The 21,891-nt window shown below is 44.3% G+C and overlaps 1 protein-coding gene across 3 annotated transcripts in view; it reads left to right on the top strand.

Annotated features, from left to right (window-relative positions):
- The window catches only part of SLC25A13 (solute carrier family 25 member 13), a 178,217-nt gene that overhangs the window by 121,445 nt on the left and 34,881 nt on the right, over positions 1-21,891 (top strand). For all 3 annotated transcript variants that reach the window (XM_032874629.1, XM_032874639.1, XM_032874647.1), the window contains 2 exons: positions 752-804; positions 2,290-2,370. In XM_032874629.1, coding sequence (XP_032730520.1) covers positions 752-804; positions 2,290-2,370 — 134 coding nt within the window. The remainder of the gene's footprint in view (positions 1-751; positions 805-2,289; positions 2,371-21,891) is intronic.

A 21,891-nucleotide genomic window follows, 5' to 3' on the forward strand; every position in this document is an offset into this window, starting at 1 on the left:
TTTTAAAATATGAAGTAGTGTATCACTCTCTTGATGGGGGCGTGTAATGACTTCCCAGCTAACGCAGGATCTTGGCCCACAGCACTGCTCTAGCATCTGGCCCCGACCTGTGTGTCTCTCTCCTCGTGCCGGCTCTGTGCCTGGCGGCTCGCCGGCATTCACCCTCATTTTTGAGCACACTGGGCTTGTTCCTACTCTGCTTTCTTTGCCTTATCTGTTCCCCCTCCAGAATGCGTTTTTCCCCAATTGTCACGTCTTCAGGAAAGCCTCTCCCTTCCTTCCGTCTGAGGCTGGTCAGAGCAAGAACCTTGTTTGTCTTGTGCTTGTCACCAAGTTATAGTTGCTAAATGAATGAATGGCTAAACTGTGGGCCTTCGGGGGTGGGGAGATGGGAAGAGCGTTAGAAAAAAAATAACAATCACTAAAGTACACTTACTTCACGTATTGAAGAGGCAGGAGGGAAAAGAACAAACTTAGGGAATAATGAGATTTCCTCTCTCACTAATGCTGTTGATTTACCCAACGTGCAAACGACCCAGAATATAAGAAGGAATTTACTTGGTCCTGATGTGGCTCTTAGACACATTTGTACTTACACATTCCATTTTGTGTGTTCTCATTAAAAGTCATTGCAGAAAATCACAGCCAAGATTGCCCCGGTGTTCAGATGGTGATCCCTTCTTTAGAGCTGTTGATTTGTTTAGTTAACGGTATTTTATTTAATATACTTATGCTTTTTGTTGCTTCTTAGGTCTGTTGCCACAGTTATTGGGAGTTGCCCCAGAGAAGGCCATAAAACTTACAGTAAGTCTTTTCAGTTGATGCTTTGTATGCAGGGAGTTTGCACACAGTCAGGAGTCTAGCAGATTCTCAGGTTTGTGTTTCCTCGGAGGTGCTGGCTTCTTCGAACCTAGGGCACTCGTCACACACAGCTTGTCACTGTCCTCCACCGAACACTGAACATCCAAAAATGTGATGCTGTATTTGAACAGGACCCGTGGTGGCTGCTACCCACCACCACCACCACCATCAGCCACCACCGTCACCCTCTGCCACCAGTGCGGCAGCAGCTGCCGCTAAATTTGCCTCCACCCGTGCTGTCTGTATGGTACACGCGTGTTCTTGTACACCTGTTCTTGTTTCACCTCCAGCAAAGTGGGACCCGGCGTTTACACATGAGGAAAGTGAGGCCCACAAGGTTTCAGTATTTACCCGTGTCCGCAGTTCCTGTGGACAGTTCCTGAGTGGAAAAATTAGAATCCAAAACCAGGTTTTTCTGACTCCAAAGTGGCATGTGCCGTTGATAGAACTCATGGTTCAGGCATACTCCATAAGCGTCCGCCAGGCTGCCTGACAGGGGTCTGAGTTCTAGCTGAAGTTGATCCATTTTCCAGTTCCAGCTCTCTTGTGACACACAGGAGATACTCAGTAAATTAGTGGAATGGACAGATACTGCTGTTATATAATGAAGGTCATAAAGCCCCCGAAGGTTAAACTTTTTTTTGAGATTGGGCTCTGTAGCCTTGGGGCCTGAAATTCTTTTACTCTGTTACTGTGTGGCCTCAGGACAATGCATCTTCTCTGGCTTGTATCTTCCAAAAACGTGGTTGATTTTTAAGATGGCCCGTCGTACATACGATTTTTGAGTACATTATACTTAGTTAATTAAGGTCACTGATGTTGAGGATTCTTAGATACTGAATTTCTACTAAGCTAAAAAATCTGCTTAGCCAACTTTTTCTTGGTGATGCGTTTTGTTTTAGATTAAATTTTGTTAGCGGACGTGAAAGTGATTTTTAATCAGACTCCATAAACCAGTTTTTAACTTTTAAAATGTATGTTTTTATTGTGTCCTTGGTGTCAATATGTCTCTCTTACCTCATTGTAATTGGTAGACATATTTGCATTTGAGGCTTGTAAACCATCTATCTTTTTTTTTATTTTAAAGACTTTAAGTAATTGCTACTCCCAGAATGGGGCTGCAACTCACAACCTGGAGATCAAAGGTCACACTGTCCACCCACTGAGCCAGCCAGCCGCCCCTAAGCCATTTGTCTTTCGATTTCTTTCTCCCGAAACATCAGGAATATTTATATATGTTTTACCTTTAAAAAAAGTACATATGTGCTCTTAAAGGCACCTCTCAAACTCTTTTAAGATCCTTAATTTATTCAGTTTATGATTACTTGAGTAATACTGACAGAGAACATATTTACAGTTGTTATTTATATGTGTTTAATGACTTTTTTTTATATTTTTCATCAGCTTCTGTAAATATTTTTCTTCAAGGTGAATGATTTTGTGAGGGATAAATTTATGCGCAAAGATGGTTCGGTCCCACTTGCAGCAGAGATTCTTGCTGGCGGCTGTGTAAGTACCTTTTGCAGAACCCTGTGTTGCAAAGACTTGTTGCACATGCGTACCCCCACCGTGTAACCTAATGTGGACTAAGGCTTCTGTTCAACCACAGATCCTGTGCAGGGGCAGAGTCCTCTAGGGCCCAAGAACCATTCCTGAGATATGGAAGGGTAAATGTTTCTGATCTTATTGCCTGTTAAGTCATGCCTGTTCAATCCGTCATTGTTTTTGGTTGGTTCTGCAGTAGAAGTCGTTTGTGGCAGAAAGTGTTTGGCCTTTGAAAGAATCTTTGCTGACCTTTTCCTAAAGTTCATTTGTAGTACGTTCTTCCGTCATGGCACCCTCTGCTGGGCCAGGCACTAAAACCTGTAGTTCGTGGAGTTGGCAGCCGTGGCTCTCTGCTTTGCTTGACCTTCCATAGACCAGCACCTGCTCAAGCTTCCGTGTGCTTCTGGAAGAAGGATGCTGCGAAGCAACTGGCTGAGTGTGGTCTGCATTGTCGAAAACGCTTGGAATGAGTATTTCTTTCTATGGATGAACGTCCTGCATCTTGTTCTTAAGCTCAGCAAAACGCGATGTCTAGCTTTACCTCATGCACAAGTCTGCTCATGGGAATGCAAGTACTTTAAGTAAATTAAACTCTTCCACAAAGACTGGTGCTATTCGAAGATGTGGTCGGTTGAATAAACGGGCTTTGATCACTAGGGCACTACAATATTGGTATATTTTCCATCTAAACCTGTTTCTTAAAGATGAAGTCACTTATTTTTTCAATTAGTTCTGTGCAGGTAATGGCCTTCATAGAATAATCTTTTCTTAACAATCGTTGCGTTTCAATGCTGGGCAAACACCTGAGAATATTAAACCTTTGTTTGGAAAGGGCTTATTGTCCTGTCTGACTTTGAATGGGGGTTCCTTAAAGGGAGGAGGAGCTAAGAAATCATCCTGGTCATTCTTAAGAGGTAGACGGAATTTGGCTCTTGCAGGACTCTCTTTCTGTTTGATCACTGACCTGTCGTAGATGGCCAGGCAGGGTCCCCTTGTCCTGTAACTTTAGGAGCATTCAGGCTGGAAAAAGGGAGGCTTTCTTATTCTAAGTAAAAAGGGCACACAGTGATAATCAAAAAGAATATTATTAGGAGGTGCAGAAGCTGCTCTTCCCGGTAAGTACTTTTCATTTGAAACAACAGGACTGCCCATTTGCGTCTCTGGGTTTTCTCCTGTTAAAGGGGTGCGTGTCCCTCTGCTGCCTCTGGCCTGGCCTCTGGGCTGTTGCAGGGGTGTTTCTGCACGGGGGGGCATAGGAGGGGTTGTTTCTCTTAAGTCAGGTTTTAAACCTTCTTGAAAAGACATGATTGTATATCGCTGTAAGAATTTAAAATGTGAAATTAATTATGTGACACTGCTCAAGATTTTTGGCAGTAACCTGGAGGTTTATTATCTTTTTAACGAAAACACCTTGCCAGCACGTGGGTCTGGGAGATGGGTTGTGGCACGTATCGTCTGCCGTAGGTGGTCTTGTGTTCTTGTCTGTGGTCGCCCATTTCAAACACAAAGCACAGATTGGCATCAGAAGTGGTGCCTAGTTGTTGTAAAGGGGGGCAGCCCTTCTTGAAGCCTGATCTAAACACGGGCTTAAAATTGGAGCCACTCGGGCTTTACAGCTACTTAAAATATCTGTGAAATGAGGTTTACCATCCTTCATCTCAAAGGCGGGTAGACCGTGTCCTCGGTGTTTCAAGGCTCCTGTTTTGCTCCCTCCGCCCCACCAACGCTGCTTTAAGAAGTCAGAGTTTATTGTTCAAGTGAGCAATCCTGTAGGTAGCAAAACAATCCAGACCCTTCAGCTCTCTGAGCAGCGTGTTTTTAAAGCAGCAGCGTCTTCCTTTGCTGCGACAGTGTTTTCCCACCCTTGGAACTAGACACACACCTGAGAAGGTCCTCGTGGCTTCCACAGCCTCGTCTCTCCAATTGGGAATACAAAGGGCTTTGAAGGGCTGTCACGTGGTCACCTCCCCTTCTTAGTTCACCCAAGCATGCCAGGCATTGACTTTTAAGTCCCCGAGGAGCTCCCCTTGCTTCATTATTACTGAGAATTAGTACACATGGCTGACTTTTCACTTGTAACTGAAGCTGCTCATGTCTTTGAAGAAGGCTTTTTCTGTTTTATAGTCTGTTTTCTGCAAAAACAGGAAGAATATGCGGGGAGATCTTTGTCTTATAACCTTCACAGCACTTGGCAAAACTAATAGTCTGTTTTATTATATTGTTTTGGAAAAACAACCACAATGATAGTAAATTTGGAGGAAGATTTTAGAAGAAAAAGACAACAAAACTCCATTCATTAATTTATTTTTGATTACAGCAACATCTGTAACTGAAGAAATAAAAAAAAATCTTCTGTTTCATTGATGTGTATAAAAAGATAAAATCTGACTTTATTTTAAAGTCATTGCACTGAGAGTAATTTTGGTTTAGAGCACTATTAAAAATTTGACTTGAGCTTTCTGAGCATTTTTATAGATTCACACATAACAGTAATGATATGTTCAGCACCGTTCCAGACCAAACTAAAATGCCGAGCCTGGGGTTTACAAACTCTGAGTCTGAAAAGTTCTTTGCGGTGCATGTTCTCCATACGTTGCTTTGCTATGTGCTGTATTAGGCAAATAGTTGCAGGAGCTTTGACAGAGACCCAGATCCTCAGGCATCCCTGCACGAAGTATATATACCTTATGTTTCTTTCCATCTTTCTCCTTCTTCGGTTAGAAGCTTGGTGCCTGCGGGGGGACATGATGAGAGGCCGCTGGTCAGTGACGGTGGAGCTCACAGGAAACGTGGCAGAGGAGAAGGGGCTTGTCACCACCCCCTTCCTAGTAGGTTCCCAGTGAATTTAAAAACTGACGTCACCTCTCACCACGTTGTTAACTGCTTTGTCGCTTCTGCTTATACCTGACACATGTGGTGCCTTGTCTGTAAGTGGCAGTCCTTAATTCGGCAAAACAGGTGTCTGTTGACGGAGTTCTCTGCATCTGCTGAAGTAGAGGGTTGAAATCCCGGGGAGTCTGGGATCTTCAGTTTTTGATCCTTTGATCTTAACAAGTCCTCAGATAAGGCAAGACAAGTGGTGCCATGACTGGTTTCAAGGAGAAGGTAAACATGAGTAACTTATTTGGCATGAGAATAAATCTACATTGAAATGAAAAGAAATACTATTCACTGGGGGAAAAAAGTGACCAACTCTAAACCTCTCTCTTTTAAAGCTCATATTTAGTAAAAATTATTTGTGTTCCAATGGAAAATGATAGTTTTCTGTGATAATTTTTAGAAAGACAAGTAAACGTGCTTTTTGAGCAATAGTCCTTTGAAAGTAGGCCCACGGTATTTTTTTCCTTTGTTATCCCCACACATAGACACACACACATGCACACTGGTGTGTGCATGTGTGTGTGTGTGTGTGTGTGTGATATATCTAATGCTTGTGGCAGTTTATACTCGTATCAAGTGGTAAAAGCAATTGATGTGCCCCATCACTGGTTTGGAAAAGGACTAGTGAGGCTGTGGCATGAAGGGCCGTCCTCACTGCAGTCCCCTCCATGTATGGCCCTGTCATTGTCAACCTTTATTCCCGTTACTATGGCGAGCCCCACAGGCATGATATCTTTATTCCTGTGGATATAGCTGTGAATCAGATAACATTTTTGAGGCACGTTTTTATCACTCACCTCTTTTACATCACATTCAGTTGTGGTTAATCTTCATTATGTAAAAAACAAAAAGGTACAGACACTCATGTGCTTACCGCTTAGCTTCAGAGGTCAGACTCGACAAATGAGGCTTGGATGGAGGTCGTCCTCTTTCTGATGCGATGATAGCTTGTCCCTCCTTAATCTCCCAGGAGATAACCTTATCCCGAAAGTGGTGATTTTCATTTCCACGCATGTCTTTATACTTTCTATAAGTGCAGCCCTGAGCAATATAAAGGTTTGCCTTTGGAGGCTTCATTCTGTAGGACAACTCACGATTCTTACATTGATGCCTTCGCAGTTTTTCCCGCTGGTGCAACTCATGTGCTTTGTTTGCAAGAAAAGAACAGTAAATGGGAATATAGCATTGAAACGTTGTAATGTGGCATACTGTGAGTATGCCTGTTAGAGATGTGTGGATTTATAGGATTTTGTGTAGATACAATTGGGACAGTATTTATTTAACCAATTTTTTTTGTAACTTGGAGTTTCTTCCCTAGACCTTCCCCTCGTTCCTTCCTCAATCTCACCATTTAAACTCATGCCCAACACTAAGTAGATTTAAAATTACAACCCTCCTTACTGCCAGCATACATGCTCCCTCTTTGCGTTACTGTCCCCACTCCTTCCCTCCCTCCTAATGGGAATGATTTGAGTGTGTTTCTCCATCATTGAGAAGGAGCTGTGTTCTGGTTATCTACTGTTGCATAACAAGTCACCCTAAAACTCAGTGGCCTCAAAAGCAGTTTATTATCTCTTACGTTTCTGTGGGTTGACTGGGCTCAGCTGGGCGCTTCTCATTTCTGATCTCCATGTGTTTACCAGCAGAGAGCAGCGGGGCTGGAGTCATCTGAAGGCTTGACCGGGATGATGTCCAAGATGACTCCCTTGTGGCTGCAGTGATGCCAGTGAGGCTGTTGTCCAACGGTCCTGCTGTGGCTTCTCTCGTAGCTTGGGCAGCTTGATTCTGAAGGGGGCTTCCTCAAAGTAGGTGTTCGGAGAGCCCTAGGCAGAAGCTGCAAGTCTTCTTAGGACCACTTAAGACTTTGAGTGTCACTCCTCCGGGATTCTGTTGGTCAAACAGACCTCATATGCCAGAGTTCACGAGGAGAGAAACTAGATTTTTACCTTTCAATGAGAATAACAGTAAAGAATCTCCAGACTGCCTCTGGAGGGCTTAGCAGCCAGTATTGCAGGACAGGAACATCCTCACTGGCCTCTACTTATGACGATTTCATTGTTTATCCAACGTCTTCTCTGAGGGTCTGTTGCTGATTCTAGAACCCATTCCTGCTTCAGATACCTTTTGACTGCAGGCGGCAGAATCTCTAAAGTAACAGTAGCAAAATGAGGGTTTACTAAGGGTGTCTGCGAAACTAAAGGCACTCGAGAACCAAGGCAGTTCTGGGAACTGGCTGCTTTCTGCATTTTCTCCTCTTGGTCGTCTTGGTCTCTCTCACAGTGACTTTACATGTCTCTGCACATTTTTTTAAGATTTTTTTTTTTTTTCAAGACAGTTTTTGGTTCACAGAACTGGGGGGAAAATACAGAGATTCCCCTGAATACCTTTTACCCCTACACATGCATAAACTCCACCAGCATCAGCATCCCCCAACGGAGTGGTATAATTATTGCAATTGATGGACCTACATTGACACACCTTTATCATTCAAAATCCGTAATTCACCTTACGGTTCACTTATGGTGTTACTCATTCTCTGGGTTTGGACACATGTATAGTAACATACATCATATTAATAATCGGACAGAGTATTTTCACTGTCCTAGAAATCTTTTGTGCTCTGCCTGTTCATCTCTTCCCTTCTCTCCCACCCGAAGCTCACTTCCATCAGTTTTTTTAACTGTCTTTACAGTTTTTCCTTTTCCAGAATATCTTAGAGTTGAAATCACATAGTGTGTAGCCTTTCCAGATGGTCTTCTTTCACTTAGTAATATGCACTTAAGGTTCCTCTGTGTCTTTCATGGCCCAGTAGCTCATTTCTCTTGAGACTGAATAATATTCCTTTGTCTGGATGTACCAGCAGTTTATTTATTCATTCTCTTACTGAAGAACATCTTAATTTCTTCCAGGTTTGGGCAATTATAAATAAGACTGCTATAAACATCCTTGTGCAGGTTTTTGTTGAAAAACACAAGTTTTCAACTCCTTTGAGTAAATATCAGGGAGGACAGTTGTTGGATCTTATGTTAAGAGTTTGTTTAGTTTTATTAAGGAACCTCCGAACTGTCTTCCAAAGTGGCTATATCATTTTCCATTTCCACCGGCAACAAATGAGAGTTCCTTTTGCTCCAGATCCTCGCCAGTGTTTGGCATTGTCAGTGTCATGAATAGCATTTTATTTTGCTGATCCATTTCTTCTCTTCCTCATGGTTTTGAATTCTTGAAGAATTCCTTCATATTCTTGCTGGATATCTGGCCTGTCTCACTAACAGATGACTTTCAGCTTCTTTTCATCATCAGCCCCAGCTAATTAGTGCAGGTAACTCAATTTTGTTTTGTTTTGGTTTTCATTTAATTATTAAGAGAGGAAGTTTGGGGTGCCTGGGTGGCTCAGTGGGTTAAGCCTCTGCCTTCTGCTCAGGTCATGATCTCACGGTCCTGGGGTCGAGCCCTGCATTGGGCTCTCTGCTCAGAGAGGAGCCTGCTTCCCCCTCTATCTCTCTCTGCCTGCTTCTCTGCCTACTTAGGATCTGTCTGTCAAATAAATAAAATCTTAAAAAAAAAAAAAAAAAGAGGAAGTTTGATTGGCAAGTGTCAGCTTTGTGTGCCAGGCTATAGATCAGCCTTGAGTCATGACCCCGCCCAGATATTAATAACTTTGCTTAACAAAATCATTTGTTTCAGCCATCTGTGAACTCATTCAAATACATCTCGTACTTGAATTCTTCAAGTATCCTCTGAATAATAATGTATGTACTTTTGTTATAAAATACACCTAAAGGCATATTCTTCATGATTAAGCTTGAAATCCCTTGAGGTTTCACACCAAGTCATATAAAACCAGGGAGAAAATTTCTTCATGTAATGAAGACATATGCTCTGATATTCGGCTGGTGAGTCAGATTGCCTGAAGTGGAAAAGTCCTACTTCTGTGATCTTTCTCTTCTCAGAGTTTTCTGTGGAGATGTGGTCTCACAGTGTAGATTTCTTGAGGCAAAATTGTTGTTTATATGTGTGTAGATGTCTGTGCACATATCCTACTTATAAATATAGAATGACGTGAGGCTCAGTTACTAAGTTCAGTTTCTGTGAGATTGCTCCTATGTCACATGTCAAATAGAATTTATTATGCATCGTAGTGAAGCTGTGGAAGTAAGGTTATTTTTTTTTAATTTTTTTAATGCTTGCACCTTTATAGTTAATTTGTTTAAAGAAAATCTAATGGTTAGTTACATTGTTTTCAGATGGTGTCATTGTTATTATTTGGAATATTCTCTGGGAACTTTTTCTGCATGCCCCCCCAGATTTAAGCCCATATTGTATTCTAGTCTTCTCCCTCCCTCCCTTCCTCATTTGTCAATGGCAATTTCTAGTTTGATAGATGACTTCCAATAGGATTGTAGTGAATTAAATTATTTTTACTTATATAAGCTTCACATTATTTATTTTTCATTCATTTCCATATATTTACAAACTTAAAATTGTACCAAACACATATTTTAGCCAACATTTTCTATATTTCAACATGTATTATAATTGTGCTTTTTTATTATGGAAAAATAGCCATATTCAAGCTAAGGTAGAAAACAAAGCAAAAGAAACTGACCATAATTCTTCAATTCTCATAGTGTAAGTTTTTTTTAAATTTCTACATATGCTTCATCCCTCTCTGTCCACTCTGTTGACTCCAAGGCCTAGAGACTATATCAGGTAATGTGTACAAACTGGTAGTTTGTCATGTCTGGTCTGTCTTCACCACTTAAGGAGCTTTTCCTTTATAACTTGGTGCTGTCAGCTCCTTGCATCCTGGGGATTGTGGGTAAATGTTGCCAGCCCTGAGACATCCACTAATGCTGAGAACAGGACCCACGTCTTACTGTTATGTCCGCATGCCTAGCATTGTGTCTGATATATGGGAGAGGCTTAAAAAATATTTATTGAATGAATAAATGCTTGATTAAAAGGTGTTGGTAATGAGGGCAGTAAATGTAGGGTAGTGATTTGATGTACTGAGTTGCTGTTAACTTCAATACAGATAGTCATGAAAAAGGCAGTAGTAATTCCAGGGATCAGAGTGTAAAGGAAATGATGGACTTGAGGGAATGGCCGTAACATGCCCAAGCCTATAGATACATATCCGGGATGTTTCCTTTTTTTTTTTTAAGATTTTATTTGTCAGAGAGAGAGTGAGAGCACAAACAGGCGGAGCGGCATGAAGAGGGAGAGGGAGAAGCAGGCTCCCCATTGAGCAGGGAGCCTGATGCGGGACTCGATCCCAGAACCCTGGGATCATGACCTGAGCCCATGCTTAACTGACCGAGCTACCCAGGCGTCCTTATCCAGGATGTTTTGTAAGAAATGTTTTCTGTCCCTCAGTAAAGGAACTAACCATTAAAAAGTTCTGTTTATTTTATTTGGCTTTATTCCAGTCCCCAAAATACACAGAACCGTAGGAGCAGGATGAATATGAAACACTTAAAATACCTGGGGTACTTGATACAGCTTATTTATTATTGCTTATGTTGTTAGAAAAGGTTTTATTGAACCATTAATGTATGAAGTTATCATGTCAGAATCATGAGGGAGTCATGCAAAAGAGTGGCTTTATTTTTTTTTTAAAGATTTTATTTATTTATTAGAGAGAGTAAGAAAGAGGATAAGAGGGGAGGAGGTCAGAGGGAGGAGCAAACTCCCCATGGAGCTGGGAACCCAATGTGGGACCTGATCCTGGGACTCTGGGTTCATGACCTGAGCCAACGGCAGTTGCCCAGCCAACTGAGCCACCCAGGTGCCCCGAAAGAGTGGTTTTAAAGCAAAAGAGACCCAACAGAGAGCTTGTACTACACACCTGTTAGAATGGCTAAATTTTGAACCACTGACAGCATGCAAGTGAGTGTGTGAAGCAACAGGAACTCTGATCAGTTGCCGGTGGAAATGCAGAATGGTACAGCTACTTCGGAACTTAGTTTTGAGGTTTCTTACAAAAGTAAACTGTAAGATCTGGTGATTGCAGTCCTTGGTTTTTTCCCGGAAGAGTTGAAAACTTATGTTTTCAACAAAAACCTGTACAAAGGATACTTATATCAGCTTTATTCATAGCTACCAGCTACCAAAACTTGGAGGAAACTAAGATGTCCCTCAGTAGATGAACGGATAAATAAACCGTGGTATAGTCAGACAAGGGGATATTATTGAGTCTAAAAGGAAATGCGGTATGGAGGCATGAAGAGACTTGGAAGAACCTTAAATGCATATTAGTAAGTGAAAGAAGCCAACGGGAAAGGCCATGTACTGTATGATTGCAGCATAGAATCCAAAGAGATAAGACATTCTGGAAAAGGGCAAAACTATGGAGAGAGTAAAAAGATCAGTGGTTGCTAGGGGTGGATGAGAGGCAGAGAAATGCACAGAGTGCAGAGGATTTTTAGGGCAGTGAACATAACTCTGATATTGTTGTGGTGGATGTATGTCATTATACATTTGTCCAAACCGATAGAATGTACCATAGAATGTACCAAGAATGAACCGTAAGGTGGACTGTGGACTTCGGGTGGTCGTGAGGGTTCTTCAGTTCTAAGATACACAGCACCCCGGTGGGGGTGATGATAGTGGGGAGGTTTGCATGTGTGGGGGCAAGAGGTAGGTGGGAAATCCTTTTGTAAACCTGAAACAACTCTAAAAAATAGAAGAGCCAGTAAGTAGCAAAAAATGTTAACCATGACAGTCTCTTAAGTTGGAGGTTTCGGAGAAGCCTGTGGGGCAGCTTGGTCATCACAGTGTGGCCAGAAAGTCTTCTGGGGCTGGGACTTGGGCAGCGGGCTGGAAAGAGGAATCTGCTGCCTGGCTGCTTCCGGGGGAGCTCGTGCTCCAGACTTGAGCTGGACTTGGAGCACGAAGAACAGAGGTGTCTGATGGCACCCAGTTTATCAGGATGGCCTACCTTCTGCATCAGGGGAAAGTCCAGCTCATAAGAGGTCCTGAGCCAGCCAGATGTCTCTCTTCTGTTTCCTCCCTTTTCCTTCTGTGGCAAAGTCTCAACCTTGTTTGACTCAACATGGTTCAAGCACTGGGCCATCCTTCTGATTATCTAATAAATGGGGGAGGGGTTTGTTATGATGTGAAAATACAAAGAAAGATTGGGCTACAGCTTTTATACAGTTAAGGTACTTTGGACATTGAAGGTCTGTAAATCATTACATGATTCTGGTAGTAGTAGTCAAAATAGACACAGATCACAGACACAGCCCAAATGGGAACATTTTTGACAGGTCTGTACCTTAATTGCTTTTTAATGTCAGTCAGACGGATTCCACTTTGGTTTCTTGGCCAGGCTTCTATAGGCCTATTAAAATCCTATGAAGTTGAAAATATGATACTTGATACTTGTAAAATGTGTAAACAGCATAGTCTTTTTGCCGTGTAGTTAAGAAGTTAAGAATAGGAAATTTCAGTTGGGTGTCTCTCAAAAACAGTTAAGTGGTGAGACTCCAGTTCTCTTTTTTTTTTTTTTTTTTAAGAATTTATTTATTTATTTGACAGACAGAGATCACAAGCAGGCAGAGAGGCAGGCAGAGAGAGAGGAGGAAGCAGGCTCCCCACTGAGCAGAGAGCCCGATGTGGGGCTCGATCCCAGGACCCAGGGATCATGACCTGAGCCGAAGGCAGAGGCTTTAAGCCACTGAGCCACCCAGGCACCCCGAGACTCCAGTTCTTTTACAATTTCCTGATAGTCTAGTTCCAGAGTTTTTACTAAACAGCTTCATTTACACGTCACATCCAAGGAGGCAACCCTGTACTGTTTCACAGTCCGAGGCTGCATGTAGTCAGATAGCCCAGCTAGGCGTACTAGTTTGCTAGGGCTGCCGTAACAAAATGCCACATACTGCGCAGTTGAAGTCACAGAAGTTTATTTTCTCAGACTTAGGAAAGCCAGGAGCCCAAGAGCAGGGCGCCTGGGTTTCCTTCTGCAGCGTGTGTTCTTCGCTTGCGGATGGCCATCTCCTTGCTGTGTCTTCACATGTCGGCCCTCAGTCTGTGTGAGGCCCATGTTTTCATCACCTTTAAAGACTCTGGTCATACAGAATGAGGGCCCATCCACAGGACCTCATTGTACCTTAATTGCCTCTCTAATGTCCCTGCTTTCAAATACAGTCACAACCCAAGGGTGTAGGGTTAGATCTCCAGCATAGGGATTCTTGAAGGATGCCATTGAGCCTATAACACGAGGAGTTCAGCTAAAGGTTCTTTTCTCAGCTTGCAGCAAGGATTCGGCTTCTCAATTGTAGCTGAGCAATGATGTCTGCCCTGGGCACTGGGTCCAGCACTGTCCCTTGAGAGCTGGATAGAGGGTGAGAGACTTCTTGGCTCGTGCCCCCTCACGTTTGCCAGCTTCTTTGTGAGATTGTTAAATTCCTGTCTTTGGTATTGCATACCTGACTCCCGTCAGCTACTGTATTTTAATTTCATTCATCCACCACTATTTGCTGAATATTTTTTTTATACCTCTTTTTTTCTTTTTTTTTTTTTAAGTAAGCTCTATGCCCAATGTTTGATGCTCGAACTCAGGACCCCGAGATTGAGAGTCATGAGTTTAACTGACAGAGCCAGCCAGGTACCTCCCTGTGATATATTTTTTTTCTTTTTTGAGTGAGGGTGAGAGAGAGGCGGGGCAATGAAGGGGGCAGACTCCCCACTGAGCACGGAGCCCGATGCAAGGCTCGATCTCAGGAGCCCGAGATTATGACCTGAGCCGAACTCAAGAGTCAGACACTTAACCAACTGAGCTGCCCAGGTGCCCCTGCTGTGATCTTTATACATGATGATAATACCTGTACTACATACAAATTATTTTCATGTCTCCATGTAACATTGAGTTAGTAAGAGACTAAATAGAAAATATCTCGGAGCTTAGATTTCTTAAGCAGTCTTTGTTTTTCAGGGTGCCTGGGTGTCTCAGTCAGTTAAGCATCTGCCTTCAACTCAGGTCTGGCATTGAGTCCCACGTGTGGCTCCCTGTTCAGAGGAGAGTCTGCGTCTCCCTCTCGCTCTGCGCCTCCCCTCTGTGTGTGCTTGCTCGCTCGCTCTCTCAAATAAATGAAATATAAAAAAAAAAACAACAACTTTGTTTTTCAGTTTCTCTAAATATCAGATACTGTCATCACTCGAGCATTCATTTTATATGAAATGTGCATCATTAGACATTTACTAGTGTAGACCTTTTTTATAGTTATAATTTAATTTGTATCCAAATAATCAAAATAATGTATTTGGGTGTTAGTTTAAAAAAGCCATATTCCATAACTTCATATTAATCTATTTTTGACACATATAAGCACACATTTTAGAATGTCAGTGTGCAATTAGATATTCTTAGCACATGTCATTTGTGAAAAGCACTTTAAATCTAAGTACATTCAATTGAGCATAATTAAAATATCAAGATACACATTCTTCATATACATTTTGCCACTTAATTTTTTAAGTAGCTATAAGTATCTACCATGTGAATTCAAATTAAAGGGAGGTGATTAAATACAGTTATATTTAATGCTTTTAGTTTAAAATATAGCAGGAATTATGCTATGTTAAAAAAAAATACACTGCTGTGTTTTCTGTGGACAGCAGATTGATGACAGGATTGATTTTTTTTTTTTTTTTAATGCACGACTATTAATAGTTTCTGAATATTCTCAAGACTGTTGCCCAGAATGGTTTGAGGGGTGTAGATTGTATGAAAGCATGCTTTTTCATCTTGTGAGTTCTTTTGGCTCGACTCCCCAGGTCCCAGGAAAGAATGGTCAGGGACATCATCCAGGTTAGGAAAGAAGCTTTGGAGAAGGGCTTGTTTAGTTCCTAACAGGTGAAAGAAAATGGATCCTGGAGAAGTATGAACCGGAGCTCCTGAACCAGTCCTTTAGATGATGTATTAAAGCTATAGCTCTCTTCCGTAGCCTAATGATCAGCAGATAGCCTTGGCAACTCATTCTAAGGCATGTGACTTTAAAACCTACTTGTTCACCATTATTGGACCTAAACTATGGTAGTTTGACTTTAGTGTGAGGTCACTGTCCTTAGGGCCTTAGGGTATGTTGCCTTTCTATTTGATTTTTCAAAATTCTGTTTTTAAAAAGTAGATTCACCCCTTCCCACAATAAAATTACCTGTGTGGCATCAGAATTGTCAACAGTGAGCTTCATCATTACATAACATGGCAAGAGAAATTTGAGTGACAGAATTGTGAGAAAGAAGAAATCAAGCTTACAGTAGTCTCTGGTCAATGAGCAAAAGCTGGGATGGGAGCCACATTTCAGGTTCTTTGCAGTCTCTCTAGCCCATTTCAGAGAGGCGGGTATTAGAGGGAAAAACCCTGTGATTTTACTTTGAGCCGCGAGGAGTATGTCACATGAAAAATTAGAGCATTTGGAAATAACGATGCTTTGTGTCGAGAGAGCCCTGTCCATTTGGGAGGCTTGGTGCTTGGGCTTCATGCTGACATAGTTGCAACTTGCTCAGTCCCATGTCCCTTTCGGGTTGCTCTCAGCCCTCCGGATGCACAGGTGAACTGATGAAGATCGTGCATTGTAGTCAGGGATCACAGCCACTGCATCTCTCCCGGAGACGTGGACTTTGATTCGCGTTTGGTAGCAGAATGGGACGTCCAGCATTGACTTGGGACAGCTTTAAAGGTCCAAAGCAGTAGAAGTTGATCTTGGATGGAATGGGCACTTGTGAGGCTTTCCCCATAGCAGTCTCACAGCCTGGTCAGAACGTGCCCCGTGCCTCGTTTTCGGCGGTGGGGAGCTTTGGCGCAGTGCCTAACCTGATCTCTGTCTCCACTGCTTCTGTGACTCATGGTGCTCGTTTCCAGAGTAGTTTGCTGGTATTTGGGGGTGGTCCACAACTGGACGGAGGTGCAGAAACCAGTTCCCCCAAGAGAGTGGGGGAGACACTGTGCTGGTTAGCTACCATGGCTGCTTTACTAGCTCTTTCCTGCAGCAGGACAGGATGAGCCCTTTCTCAGTAACAGAAGTATTTCAGAATTAGAAGTACCCAAGTTTTGTTGAATGTGAGCTTGGATTTAACTGATAAAATTAAATGAATTTAAATAAAAACTCTCCCGTTATGTTGAGCATCTCGCTATCACCCATCACTGGGAGAGGTATTTTTTCCCCCCAAACTGTTTTACTTGAGATTACTACTTCCTAGAATGCTCAGTATCACGGTGCTTTCCTCAAAAAGAAAGTTTAATTTATAGATTTCTAGGGAAAGACAAAATGGGAGCTCATTGTACTGGCTTTGAGGACATTTGGTAAGCGAAATTCACCTAAACAGTATTTGTTAATGGTGATCAGTACCGCTGATTGAGTAGCATGCTAAGCACTGGGATACATGCTTTATGTGCATGCTTTCATTTCATCTTTACATAATCCTATAAATAACTTCTAGAACGTGTGCTCCGTAAGGGTGGGGGCTCTTCTTAGTTCTGTGCACTCTTACACAGCTGCTATAGAGTGGGCACACAATTTCTTTTAAAAAAATTGCTACAAAATATTTTGTCATACTGACACTGGTATTCACTACAGTGCATTGGGCAGTGCAGTGTTCTTGCTCAGTACCTGGTAACAGCCCGGGGAAGAGTCCCCATCTCACTGAACTGACTCATTCCTCACCTGCAGGTCCTGTGCACTCAGTGGGCTAGGGTCTCAGGGAACCCACTGTGGTGCCTCCCGTGGCTTTGGGTCCCCTCGGGCAGGTGCACATTACAGCCCTAACCAGCACATGGGCACAGCGCAGCCTACTGTGTCTCCTCGGAGTTGAGGCAGGGAATGCTTGAGCCATTGCCCTGGACTCGTCTTCAGAAGTCATTAGCTACCTTGTTGACCTGTCTGTGTTGCTCACCATAACTTCTGGAGAGCCAGGACCTTGTGTTTACTGTTGATTCTCAGAGGTCGTTTGTTTTTATGTTTGGTTTATGCTTCAGAACTTTCATCATCTCCGTTTGCTGAATCCTGACCCATTGGATTTTATTTTTCTATATCTGTGGAGCAGAAGGAGTAGGGAAAATCCCGGTTTCACACCCTGCTTTCCTCTCCTCCCCTACCCAGAACCCGTATGCTGTCTTGTATAAGTGTATCATAACCATCCCCAGTTCTGTTTTATCCTCCTTTTCTTCTTAATTACACTAAATACATTTGCATTCTACCTTGCTTGCTTCCAAATATGATATCACCTCTCCCTTTCCCTTCTCTTAAAGATGTGGATTATAGGGGCACCTGGGTGGCTCAGTCGTTAAGCGGCTGCCTTCGGTTCAGGTCATGATCCCATGATGGAAGTCCCGCATCGGACTTCCTGCTCAGCGGGAAGCCTGCTTCTCCTTCTCCCACTCCCCCTGCTTGTGTTCCCTCTCTTGCTGTGTCTCTCTCTGTCAAATAAATAAATAAAATCTTAAAAGAAAAAGAAGGCAAAAAAAAAAATGTGGATTATATAAACTCTAATTCCCCAGCATCCATTTTCCCATCTTCCTGGTCACAGATCACAGCGTATGCCGGACCTCGCCTCCCTGTGCCAGCAGGCATTGCTGCCATTCCACTGTTGTCTTCTCCCCTCTGGAAGTCCCTTTCTTGACTTCTGTGCCTGGACTGCTGTACCCTGTGGTTTGTGGCAGAGGCTTCCTGTCACTTCTTAGGTTTCCACTCTTGGTGTTTTATCTCCCTGTAGCCCATGTAAGCTCCTGCCTTTGGTTAGCACAGATGTGGGGTAACGCTCTCATCTGTCTCCATTCTTGCTCCCAGCACACCTTTCCATTGCCTTCTGGAAGTGTCCCCCACCCTTATGTCCCTATGTTCCTGTTACACAGATGTAAAACGCTGGGTCCTTTCTTCGCTCCTACACACTCCTTTGGCCCTGCATTCAGCAGCCAGGCCCGGTGCTCTCTACTACGTCCGTTACTCACGCAACCCCCACCCCCTACCTGATTAGTGCAGTTCTGATTCTGGCCTTTTTTTAATCTCCCACCTAGTCTGCTAAAACCCTAATTGTCAGCCCTGCCTCAGGGCTCTCCTTCCCTCCTGAACCCTCTCCCTTCTGCCATCCAGTCTTCTTTCTGAGACACAGATATTAGTCATGAACTCTCCAGCTCCCAGACTTTATTCCGGACCCGCTCTCCTCCTGGTACACATGCAGTGGAAGGTGCTGTCTGCAGGATGGAGGCCGAGTCTTCAGCGTCGCATTCGAGACCTCCCATGATTTGGCCCCTGTGGCCTTATCTTCATTGTCTGTCTCCTAGCCCCGCAGGCCCCGTGTAAGTGGCTGGCTGGTTCTGTGAGCTGCCAGGACGTGCGGTGCTCCGTGGCGTGAGGGCATGGCCGGCCTCCAGCAGGTGTGCTCTGCGTCCAGGCTCCCTCTTCCCAGCTTTGCGATCTCGGGCATGTTACATGAGCTCCTTCAGCCTTCTGGTCTCGCTTTGCTCTCTGATAAAACTGGAGGAGTATTACCCACCTTCTGTGATGAGGCCCGAAAGGGAGGATTCTTACAGCGCTCTTGGCATAGTGCCTGGCACATAGTAAGCACCCAAATAAATGCCAGTGGGTGAAAATGTTGATCTCCCCGTAGTGCTCACTCTTACTAAGATTTCGCTTGGACAGGTGTGGTGTGGGTCTCCGTACCCTGTGAGTGCGGCAGGCCCCCGTCACCGTGCCTTTGTGCCATTCTCCACCTGGATTAGCTACATCCGAGTTGCACGCAGTTGCCAGCTGATGTGTCACTTTCTTGCATGCCTTCCCGCCTCCCCACATTATCCCAGCCAGCAGAAATCTTGCCCTCCTTCAGATTGCCATGGCAATTTGTCTGGACCTTACCTCTTGTATATGATAATTACCTTTCTTCCCATGTGCTGTTTTTTCCTCCTCATAAGGCATGTATTTATCGGGCCCAGTCGCAAATCCTCTGCATGCTGGCTGCGGAGCCCCGCATAAGTGCTGTATTGGCTTGCTCGTGCTGCTGTAACAGAATACCACAGCCTGGGTGACTTAAACAACAAGAATTCATTTTCTCGCCTCCCTGGAGGCTGGAAGTCCAAGCTGGTGTCGGCAGGGTTGGTTTCTTCTGAGGCCTCTCTCTGGCTCCATGATGGCTGCCTTCTCTCTGTGCGCTCACCTGGTCTTTTCTGTGTGCACGTTTGTGTCCGTATCTCAGTTGGCTCTTATGGTACGTAGTAGGGCAGCAGTTACTTTGGAGTAGGACCCACTCATACGACCTCTTCTTCCCGTAGCTGCCTTTGGAAAGGGCCTGTCTCTAAATACAGTCACCCTCTGAGGTGCTGAGGGTTAGGACTCACTTCAGTCTATGAATTTTTTTGGACACAGTTCAGCCCATAACAGTTCCTTTTAATGTTTATGCCTCAGTTTTCTCTTCTGTAAAATCTAGACGAAAGACCTCTGGGAGGGCTGGAGATAGGTAATCCATGCAGAGCAATACCCCAGTGGCCAGTAAGGGGTGCTTCATTAATATTTATTCCTTCACTCTTATTTCAAGCTCCTTGAGAACAGGCATGCTTTCTCACTCACCTCATGTCCTTGGAGTTCTTAGGACAAACTCTGAGCACGATTACTTATGAATATGTGGTGAATCCTTATGATGTGAGTGAAAGCACGATCAGGTAGCAGAGGCGAGTCTGCCGTGAGTGCGCGTTTGTCTTTAGACGGATGCAGAGGCTGGGTAGCAGCTACGATTCCGGCAAGAAGCAGCACACCAGGAGACCTGTAGGTGAGTCTGCGTGCCCACGGTAAAGACGACATACCACACAGAGCCAGTCCTAGTGTCGAAGGTCTTCGCCCATTCTACTTGCCGCAGACTCCAGAAAGTCACAGGGAAGTGATCTGTGACACAGTTCCACACGCACACACAGGATGCCTTCCCCCAGCCAGGTCTTCTCTCCAGTGATGAGGGACACCAAGCCGGCACACACAATAGGTGTTCCTGTTGGCAGCTCACGGAGCCCGCTGTCTTTGGTCTCCCAGAGTAGGCACAGGGGCAAGGCACTGTGAATGGACAACAGGCTGGGAGTCGGGACAGCCGCAGCCAGCGTGCCGCTCAGTGGTCATGTCGTGGCGATGCCCAGACACTGCGCATCTGGGGATAAGCCTCGTCTCTCGGTGCCTCGGGGTCTTCCGTTTCCCCCTAGCTTGACTCCAAAGGACCGATTCATCTTCGAAACCTCTACAATGTGCCACTTCGAATCCGTCTGCTCTTTCTTTCTGAGCCCACCCGAGGCAAGGAGCCCATCCTTGTTTCTTGGTATCCCTACCCTCTCTTCCCACTGTGTCTGTCCCCTGCAGCTGTCTGAAGTGGTTCTGACTCTTGCATTGTCCTTAGTGATTAGAATTCGCTCTGCCGTGCTCAGAGAATCTGTCTATTGATTGGCTTGGAGTCAGGGAATGGAGTATTAAGTTCTTACTTTGTATATAACGTGAACTTTGACAAGTGTTTGTACAGATGGAAGAGAACAAGTAAGAGAGCAATTCTGTACCTAAGAATTGTACCTTTACTAATGGCACCACTTGGATCTGTAGAAGTTTGTTGTGAGGTCACACATAAAACATAAAAGTTGCTTTCTGAAAGAAAGTGGAAAACTGACATTAGAAATCCCAGCTGTAGGGAGGCCTGTCTAGCAGCCTCTCAGCATTCAGAGGGATCTGGAGGTGATGCAGTGAAGTCAGGCGATCATCAGCTCTCACTGCACATCTTACTCATGCAGGAGCAGTTTGTAAAAGGGTGGTTGCGGAATTTCTTATTTGTCTGGAGTAGGATTTAGAAGTCACTGCTTTTCAGAGCTCTTAAAGTGACTAATATGCAGCCGGAGAGAGGAACCGTCCCTCTAGAAGACCAGAAGAATCAGGTTTGGAGTCACTACCGTGTCTCAAGCACTGTGCTGGCTGCAGTCCGTTTGCCGTCTCTTTGGGCCTCGTATGAGGTGAGGTGGTTTGACTCAAAGGGACGAGGGGGGTGGGGTTGGTCCTCCCAGAGGATGCTCCGCCTGCAGGCCGTGTGTGTTGCGTCTGCTTTGCGTTTGTTCCTGTGCTGTTCTTTGAGATCAGTGTATGCAGACTGCTTTCCCTTCTGCCCTTGATAGAGATGCTCTTGCCCACTTCTGAGCTTTTAAAAATCAGTCTCAGACTAATTCCAACTCCCCAAATCTTTCTCAGCAGTTCTGCGCCCATGCATGATTTCAAAATAAGTTTTTATTCATTTCTGCAACTCAAGAGCTTGGATCAAGAAGCACAAACCTAATCCTCACTGTGCCACTGGTGCTGTTACTAAGCCGGGTCTGTCTCCTCACTTCCTTCTGCCGACCTTAACTCCTGTCACGTCGTGTGCAACGATGCAGGTGCAACCCCACAGAATCCTGAAGGGCTGTAGACAGGCTGTGGGTTGGCCCCGCCACCTCCTTGCGGTCACAGCAGTGTGGGAGCAAAGCGTGGCTCTTCTAAGCCAAAGAGAAGAGGGAGCCTGGTGTCTGTGCAGACCAGAAGAACACATCAGCCTCCGGGCGTGCCGCCTCACGCTCTTCTTCCCGCTTTACGGGGGCCTTTCGATGCATGCCTTCTA

Source organism: Lontra canadensis, unplaced genomic scaffold (genome assembly GCF_010015895.1).
Source record: "Lontra canadensis isolate GAN:19392208 unplaced genomic scaffold, GSC_riverotter_1.0 scaffold2, whole genome shotgun sequence".
In the NCBI taxonomy this organism is placed as follows: Eukaryota; Metazoa; Chordata; class Mammalia; order Carnivora; family Mustelidae; genus Lontra; species Lontra canadensis.